Genomic DNA, 8,849 nt, shown 5'->3' with positions numbered 1-8,849 from the left:
AAAGAAAGAAAGAAAGAAAGAAAGAAAGAAAGAAAGAAAGAAAGAAAGAAAGGCAGGAAGGAAGGAAGGATGCAAAGGAGCCTGTGTTTTCCAGGCTTTGGGGCTGGGACTGCAGTGTTCTGAGCTCACTGAAAGCAGTCAAAGGAGGAGGCGGGACTCCGGCGAGTTCCCCTTCCACCTTCCCCCACCCATCTCTTCCCACCTTTCTTCCACCTCTACCTCGATTCCAGCCTTTGCGGCAGCTGCTCTCTAGCCGTTTGCACGACCCAAAGAACAGCGGCCTTTGTTCCCAGGATGGTGATCCGTGTGTATATTGCATCTTCCTCTGGTTCTACGGCGGTAAGGAGGGTGGGGAAACCGCCTTTGTTTTCCTACACACCTATCTCCTATTGCCCCAGAACCGTTAAATTGCAGAAGTTCATCAGGGCAGCTGTTCCTTCAGAGGACACAAGCGTCTTCCGCGTCCTGCCCTTCTCTTTCTTTCCTTTGTTGCTTCAATTTCATTTTTCCGTGGAGTTTAGCTTTGTTTGCCTTATGATGTTAAGATCACATTTCTTCTTTGAGGGAAAAGAAAAGCTACTGAATTTTGGTAGATGGGGAAAGGTGGTATATAGGGTCTTTAAGGTTAGTGGAAGAAGTCAAATAAAATCACAGACTGGTGAGTTTCAGGAGTGGGAAATTTGACATTTGTGTTTTAGGTACTGAGACGAAGGGCTGGCGTGCCCTTCTGTAAGGATGTAAAACATGCGCCGGCTGATGACATTGAGTGGAGGCCTACTGAGGCATTGCGATTATTTTTGAAGTGAGGCCGCTTTAATCAAAGAGTCATTTTGCCAGTGTGTAGGAGAGGGTGTTTAAACTCAGACTAAAAAGAGTGTTAGAACTAGGCAGAATTCGGGAGGTGAAGTTGAGAACAATGGTGCAAAATTGTGGGGTTTTTAAAAAGCAATGTAACAAGGGACCTGTTTTTTCTTTCCATAGTGTCCCTTATTTTGACTTCTTTTTTTCCCCCCAAAGATTTGTCTTCTAACAGGTTCTAACTGCTTCAAATATATTGAGAACTAAAAAGGGAACTAACAAGTAAGTGGCTTGTGTAGTGGTAGACTCCAGTTGCTGTTTCTTCAAATGCTGGGACAGTTCCTCCCTGGATTCATGTGCTTTTAATTTAGAGTAACAGTTCTTCAGCGGCTGTGGGAAGCAATAGGATAAACTGGGATGTAACCTGACTGTATATCCATGATAAATCAAAGTGCCTGTTTTTCACAACTCGAACAAAGCTAACAGTAGCAAGAGTAGATAGAAGAGTTCTGGATATAGGATGTAATAATTGCCTCCTCTTCTGAGCTTTAGAGCAGCAGCTATTCCATGTTTTTACTGTTGCTGGTTGTTTTGCTTATGTACCCCTAGGTGGGTTTGGGATAAAACTGAAGGTTATGTGAAATCACAAGAACCTTGAACTTTGAAATTTGTCTTCTCTAGACACTATGTGTGGATGTGTTTAGACAGTTTTCTGACAAAAAACTTGACATTTTTTTAGCAAGTTCAGGTTGAAAACATAAAATTTTCATATTGTCTTTGAACTTCACTTCATGAGCTTCTTGCTTTATTATTAACCACATATATTAATTTTGATATTTTGAAGTAATATTTGAGTTACTCTGAGTCTCAAATCCAATACAGTAATTATAAAATTTTAAAGACCAGCTAATAACCTTACTTAAATTCCTTATTAGACTGAACAGATCAGGAAGTTAGTTTCATTTTGGGTGATATGCAGTTCCAATATTGCCATTTACTCTTTGCTTTCTTGCTCTTCTGCCCCTCCCCCAAAAGCAGATTAAAAAATAAACTCCTTTCATAATTTCTATTAAAGAATAATTGTACCTCTTTCTTTGTTAAGACTTAAGTTTCTAAGGGCCTTAAAAAATGACTGCTGTCTCTTATTATGCACATTGTTAGACTGGATTGCTGAAGACTATACAAATAGGAAATATTTATGCTACTTGTGTTTTGTTTGATTTTTTTCTTATCAGTAGAGGTTTGTATGTTGTTTCACTAATTATAGTTTTATGAGCCTGTTATCAAAATTATGCATAAGGCCAAAATAAATTATTTTTTTAAAAAGCATGGGTACTTTTAAATAGTGCTAAAACAGTATAAAGTGAGTATACTTCATTTATAACACAAATAGTTATATACTTATATACTTATAATACTTATAATAGTTATATTCTTCATTTATAACACAAATACTAAGGTTTCATTAAAATTGCTACCATATAGTTTTTAACACACGATTTAGAAATTTTGGGGCAAAAATCTTAATGGAAACACAATAATTGGTCAAAATGAGACAGTCCTATAAGTTACTAAGTGTAGGTCTCTGAAGAGCATTTAAAAGAAAGCTTTTGGTTTTGAATTTGTAATTTCTCACTGTTTTCTGATTCCTTCTAGTGGTTGTTATAAAAATAACCAATATTAGATGTTTTATCAGCTAGAGGAGAATCTATGCTAAGTCCAAAACAACATTAACTTGTTCTGTTCTTATTTCAAGACTCCTTTTCCTTCATAGACTGATTAAAACAAAACAAAACAAAACAAAACAACAGTTTTCAAGTGCTTACTCAACTCTGCCCCAACACAGCACTTGCTTCTCAAAAGTTTAGAAATGAAAGCAAGTAGGTTGGTTTTGCAATGGTTTTCTTGCATCAAAAACTAATGACATACTGTATGGTGACTAATGTAACATAATAATAAAAAAAGAAAGTGATAATAATAGGAACAATTAAGTGTATCAGGTACTATTTCATCTTTTCTTTACAATTTCTAGTCCTGTGAATTAAGTTTATGATTATCTCTATTTTTAAGATAAGGAAATACAGGTTCAGAAAGTTTAAACAACTTTCTCAAGGTCACATAACTAGAAAGCCACAGAACTTGAATCCAACACAAGCTGTTTAAATACAGCAACATGTATTTAACCACCAAGAAATACATTGTCCCAGTGAGGCATGTAGAGGAGGCATGAGAAGATAAATGTGAACATGAGAGGAGAGTTACAGAAATGACTTTCCCCTGTATATGGAAGAATTACCTGAGCATATACACATATAGGGATTAGAAAAATGAGGAGCTGATGTGGAAGAGGGATAGCATGTCTAAAGTTGAATGTCAGTAAGTGAGGTAAATGACTTTTCATTCAAGAACATGGAGATAAAGAAGACATTCCTATTTGGAACTATTTTTTATAGGTCAAGGTAGAAGAAATTCAGACCTTAATACAGTTTCTTTTTATGGAAATCATTTAGCAGGAATGCAATTCCAAAGTTGTCTGACTATAGGAGGTGATTTCTGCCTGTTCAGAACTGTTTGTGCATGTCTTGACCAACTATAACACAGAAGTGTATACCTTTTTTGTCAAGATTGTAATGCATTATACATTTATATTTAATGGAAAAGGAATAGAAAACACAGACCTTGTGTATCTTAATAAACTTCAAAAACTTTTTTTTTTAAAGATTTTATTTATTTATTTGACAGACAGAGATCACAAGTAGGCAGAGTGGCAGGCAGAGAGAGAGAGAGAGAGAGAGAGAGGGAAGCAGGCTTCCTGCGGAGCAGGGAGCCCGATGCGGGGCTCGATCCCAGGACCCTGAGATCATGACCCGAGCCAAAGGCAGCAGCCCAAACCACTGAGCCACCCAGGCGCCCCAAACTTCAAAAACTTTTAACAAAAATCAGCATTGGGTTTTGATGAGAATTGCTGGAGGGATGATTGCTTGGAGAATTTTAACTGTTTTGGGAGGATTTTTTCTCATACTTCTTGTAAGGTTTTTCCGGCGAGATAAACACAACACCAGGCAAAGTGGGTGCAAGGCAAGATTTATTAAAAACGCTCTCCGGCGAAGTTTCAGGGCTCAGGAGAAGGGGAGCCAGGAAAGTTGCGCCGGGAGGAGGTGGGCACCCTCCGGCGAGGTTCCACCACTCTGGAAAGCAGAGTGGCGGAAGTCGCGCCCAAGGCAGGGACGAGGGGGCTTTTAAGGGGTCTTGGGGAAAGCTCAGGGGTCTTTTGGCAAGTTTCCCTTATTTGGATATCCCACCACTCATCGGGATCCCATTGGTCCACAGGAGCCTGGGGCGGGGGTCTCAGATTCCTGCTTGGGCCTTTGTTCTCCTGTCCGAGCTCAGGTCTTGTGGCGGGAACTTTCGCCATCTTTGGTAGCCCTTCCTGCCAGCCCAACACTTCTTTTCCCTGGACCCATAATAATCTCTGTTTTATGATCTCTATGTATTCTAGGTATGCTTGGTGTAGAAATGTTAAGATTGTGATACATAGATGGTTTCTGAGGGGTTTATTTATGAAATGATTTTTTTAAAATGATCTCTTTTATGACTGTTAAAGGAAACTATTATCCATGTAAGAAATGAAATACACATAATTTTTTTATGACAGTGTTCAGTACACAACTTATAAAAACAAGTAAATAAATGCTTGTGATTGCCAAAGCATGAGTCACTAGGCACAGTATTTTTTTGATTTGGATAATACAGATGTGGAATAAAACACTACAGTTCTTCATTTATATGATTCTCACTTAATTGTATTTTAGGTGACAGAGTATTTTGCTGCTCTGAGTCTGCATTTATAATGAACATTGATTTGATGTATGGATGTATGGTCTTTGTTATAGCTTTCAAGGTTTGTTTGGATGCTGTTTAAAGGTATTTACAAACTATTTAAAAGAACAAAATCAGGAACTGAATGTTTGGACATACTTTTTGGATGCTCTAAACAGTGGAAAATGACAGCATTCTCTAGGTTAATGCAGGAACTCAATATTAGTGCTTTCAACTTGGTGCCCTATATTCTATGACTGACTTCCTAAATTTCACAGCAATAATGGAAAAGTTTTTGGAATAATTTGGCCCAACTTAAAGATGCTTGGAAAACACAATTATCAGTAATGATGATTCTTGAGCACTTAAAAGTCAAATGGTTTTAGGGAAGAATGTATTTTGGGAATTTAGTATAAATTTAGGTTTATGATCTGGTAGAAGAGAAAGATAAAATGAATTCATCTCTAGCTCAAAGACTAGTTTCTCTACTGAGGAGGCATTTTGATCTATGTACCTTAAGGTCAATTTTCCCCCTGGATTGGCCTGGGGGAAAAAAATAAATTGAAACCCCAGACACATTCAGGTCAAATGTTCTAATTCTCTGTAGTTTATCTCTAAATTCTTCTCTAAAATATACATTGCAAAATCAAACATATATCTTTTTATAGGAATATTTTCTGCTACTTAATTGAATAATTAAGCCTGACTGTGGTATTTCATCTCTTACTGAAAATATTAAACATATTGACAATTTGTCAGTGACTATGACCATCTGTTTGCTTTCAGTTCTGCTTTGTAGCCCACCAGAAAGCCTTTTATGCCTAGTCCTTAATGACTTCCTCCAATCCAGATCAAAATTAAATGAAAGTATAATTAGAGAGAAGGGGCTGTTCATTTATGAAGACTTTTTTTATTAATATGAGAGGCGAAGCTGACATTTTACACTTGGTTTAGCAGAATTCTAAGCAAAGGGATTATTTGCTAGTCCAGTCCCTCACATTTTGGCTTTATTAGGTTGTTTGAAGTTTTGCAGATTGCCAGAACATTAGGTAAAGTTTAAATATAAATTAAAACATATCATGACAAATTCAAAGATTATATATTTAGAAGTATTCAGTGTCAGTGTTATTAGATTTTTTTTTAAGGATTTTATTTTTTGATAGAGAGAGACACAGTGAGAGAGGGAACACAAGCAGGGGGAGGGAGAGAGGGAAAAGCAAGCTTCCTGCTGAGCCGGGAGCCCAAAAGACATGGATCCTGATCGCAGGACCCAAGGATCATGACCTGAGCTCAAGGCAGATGCTTAACGACTGAGCCACCCAGGAGCCCCAGAGGTTTTTGTTTCATTACTCATTCATTAACATGACTAATCAAGATTTGACTCTATTAATAGTAAAAGCTAACATTTATTTATGCAACATATATATATCAGACACTGTGCCCAGTGCTTTACATACATTATCTTAATTAGTTTTATCTTTATAATAACACTAATAAGTACTATTATTAGATCTATTCCATAAAATTGGAGAGAGTATCTCTAAGACCCAGAAACATTAGGTATATTGGTCAAGATCAATATAAATACTATTACTAAATCTATTTAATGAAATTGGAGTATTTCTAAGACCCAGAAACATTAGGTATATTGCTCAAGATCAAAGAGTTACAAATGACAGAACTGAGATTAGAACCCAAGTTGTTTTGGGGGTGCCTGAGTGGCTCAGTTTGTTAAGCATCCAACTCTTGGTCTTAGCTCAGGTTTTGATCTCAGGGTTGTGAGTTCAAGTTCCATGTTGGGTTCTACATGGAGCATGGAGCCTGCTTAAAAGAAGAAGAAGAAAAAAAAAGCACAAGTTGTTCTGACTCCAGAACCCACTCCTAAACACTCTGTTACTTACACTTTCACTTAGTGTATAGGTATTAAACAAAAATTATGTCAATAGTGCATTAAAATCTTGTCATGTGACTATGGGCCTATAGTTGCTGTTTAAGACTGGATGATGCCTGAAAAGAAAGAAAAAGACTGAATGATGCCTAACCAGGCAAATGTGTCTTCATCCATATTCTTTACATGAGAGTTAGGTGAGACTGTGGAAAGTAGGGAGGTTGGTTAGTAGCATGAATTTCAGATACGTTTTAGTTCTTTTTTTGTTGTTGCTAATAAAATTGCCTAAGGGCAGATTTTTAAATAGCATTTGTGCCATGTATTGAACACTTATGATTTTGATTCTCTTCCCTGAAAAAGTATTTTCATGTTGCTATAGGCCAACATAATTCAAATTCAAATTCAAATTCTTTGGGGGTAAATACCTAGTAGTGCCATTGCGTGGTCCTGGGTAGCTCTATTTTTAACTTTTTGAGAAAACTCCATACTGTTTTCTAGAGTGGCTTTATGAGCTAGCATTCCTACCAACACTGTGAGAGGGCTCCCTGTTCTCTGCATCCCCACCAACATTTCTTGTTTCCTAACTTCTTAATTTTAGCTATTCTGACTGGTGTGAGGTGGTATCTCATTGTGGTTTTGATCTGTATATCACTGATGGCAAGGGATAAGGAGCATTTTTTTTTCATGTTATCTGTTGACCATTTGTATGTCTTCTTTGGAGAAATGTCTATTAATGTCTTTTGCCCATTTCTTAACTGATTATTTGTTTTTTCAGTGTTGAGTTTTCTAAGTTCTTTATAGATCTTGGATACCAGCCTTTATCAGATATACCATTTGCAAACATCTTCTCCCATTCCTTAGGTTACCTTTTAGTTTTGTCGAATGTTCCCTTTGTTGTGTAGAAGATTTTTATCTTGATGAAATCCCAGTAGGTCATTTTTTGCTTGCCTCTGGAAACATGCCATTTTGCTTGCCTCTGGAGACGTGTTTAATGAGAAGTTACTCTGGCTGAGGTGGAAGAGGTTGCTGCCTGTGTTCTCCTCAAGGATTTTGATAGATTCCTGTCTCACATTTAGGTCTTTCGTGCATTTTGAGTTTATCTTTGTATATGGTGTGAGAAAATGGTCCAGTTTCATTCTTCTACATGGGCTGTCCAATTTTCCCAAAACCATTTATTGAAGTGACTGTCCTTTTTCCATTGGATATTCTTTCCTGCTTTGTTAAAGATTAGTTGAGTTGACCATAGAGTTGAGGGTCCATTTCTAGGATCTCTATTCTCTGTTTTTGTTCCAATACCATAATGTCTTGATGATTACAGCTTTGTAATAATAGCTTGAAGTGTTGTTGTATAAAATAAGATTAAGTTTTTTTATAAATATTTTTAAATTTATAAATATTGTCTCTACTGCAATAATTGTTTTAAGTCACACAAGGTGGGTTTCTGTACATAAAAGAACAGATTTTGAGGCTTCATCAGTGTTTCTACAGTTTATGTCTTAGCTTTTCTCCTCTCAGTATGATGAGCCTGTCAGGATACAGCAAATGTTAACAAGGATGCAGAGAAAGGGGAACCCCATTATACTGTTGGTGGGAATGCAAGCTGGTACAACAGCTCTGGAATACAGTATGGAGGTTCCTCAAGAAGTTAAAAATATAAATACCCTATAATGCAGCAATTGCACTGCTAGATATTTACTCAAAGAATATAAAAATACTAATTCAAAGAGATATCTGTACTCCGATGCTTACAGCAGCATTATCACCACTAGCTAAATTATGGAAAATTCAATAGAGATAACAATTTACCTACCTTCTTTCTCTACCATATCATGAACTTCTTACTGTCCAGAATATGCTTATTCATGGTAAGTTTCCAAATAAATATTTGTTGATGCATGAATGGATGGCATGTTTAAATTCATGTTCAGACATGTCATTCAAATGAGGTTCTGCAGTTGCTAGTGGGAAATGTGTGGCTAGAACTTGGGGAAGGTGGTGCTGGAGAATATATATTGGAGTCATTCAGAAATAAGTACTTGAAACCAAAGGAAAGAATGAGCTCATTTGAAAGGAGGAATTGTAGAGTGAAATGAGAAAAAGGCTAAGAACAAGGACAGGATATTAGTGGATGTTCACATTTAGGATAGGGTAAAAGGAAGCAGGTGCAGCAGATAACAGGAGGATTCATTAAGAGAGATCAGAGTGGCATCCTTTAGTAGAAACCAGAGTACTGATTTAGAAAGGCTGTTGAATTCAGCGTAAGGAAATCATTAGTGATCCTGGAAATAGCAGTTTCAGTGGAATGCTGAGGACAGAAACCTGATTAAAAAGTCTAAAGAAATGC

General features: G+C 36.8%; 1 protein-coding gene across 1 annotated transcript in view; it reads left to right on the top strand.

The window, feature by feature from the left end:
- The first annotated feature begins 12 nt into the window (after nt 1-12).
- The window catches only part of SH3BGRL (SH3 domain binding glutamate rich protein like), a 102,611-nt gene continuing 93,774 nt past the window's right edge, over nt 13-8,849 (top strand). Inside the window, exon 1 of the mRNA XM_059386320.1 lies at nt 13-339. Within this exon, the coding sequence (XP_059242303.1) occupies nt 295-339 (45 nt within the window). The 5' untranslated portion in view covers nt 13-294. The remainder of the gene's footprint in view (nt 340-8,849) is intronic.

The sequence above is a fragment of the Mustela nigripes genome, chromosome X (assembly GCF_022355385.1).
Source record: "Mustela nigripes isolate SB6536 chromosome X, MUSNIG.SB6536, whole genome shotgun sequence".
NCBI classification, from domain to species: domain Eukaryota; kingdom Metazoa; phylum Chordata; class Mammalia; order Carnivora; family Mustelidae; genus Mustela; species Mustela nigripes.
The sequence above is the reverse complement of the archived record's forward strand: the minus strand, read 5'-3'. Positions and strand labels throughout refer to the sequence as shown.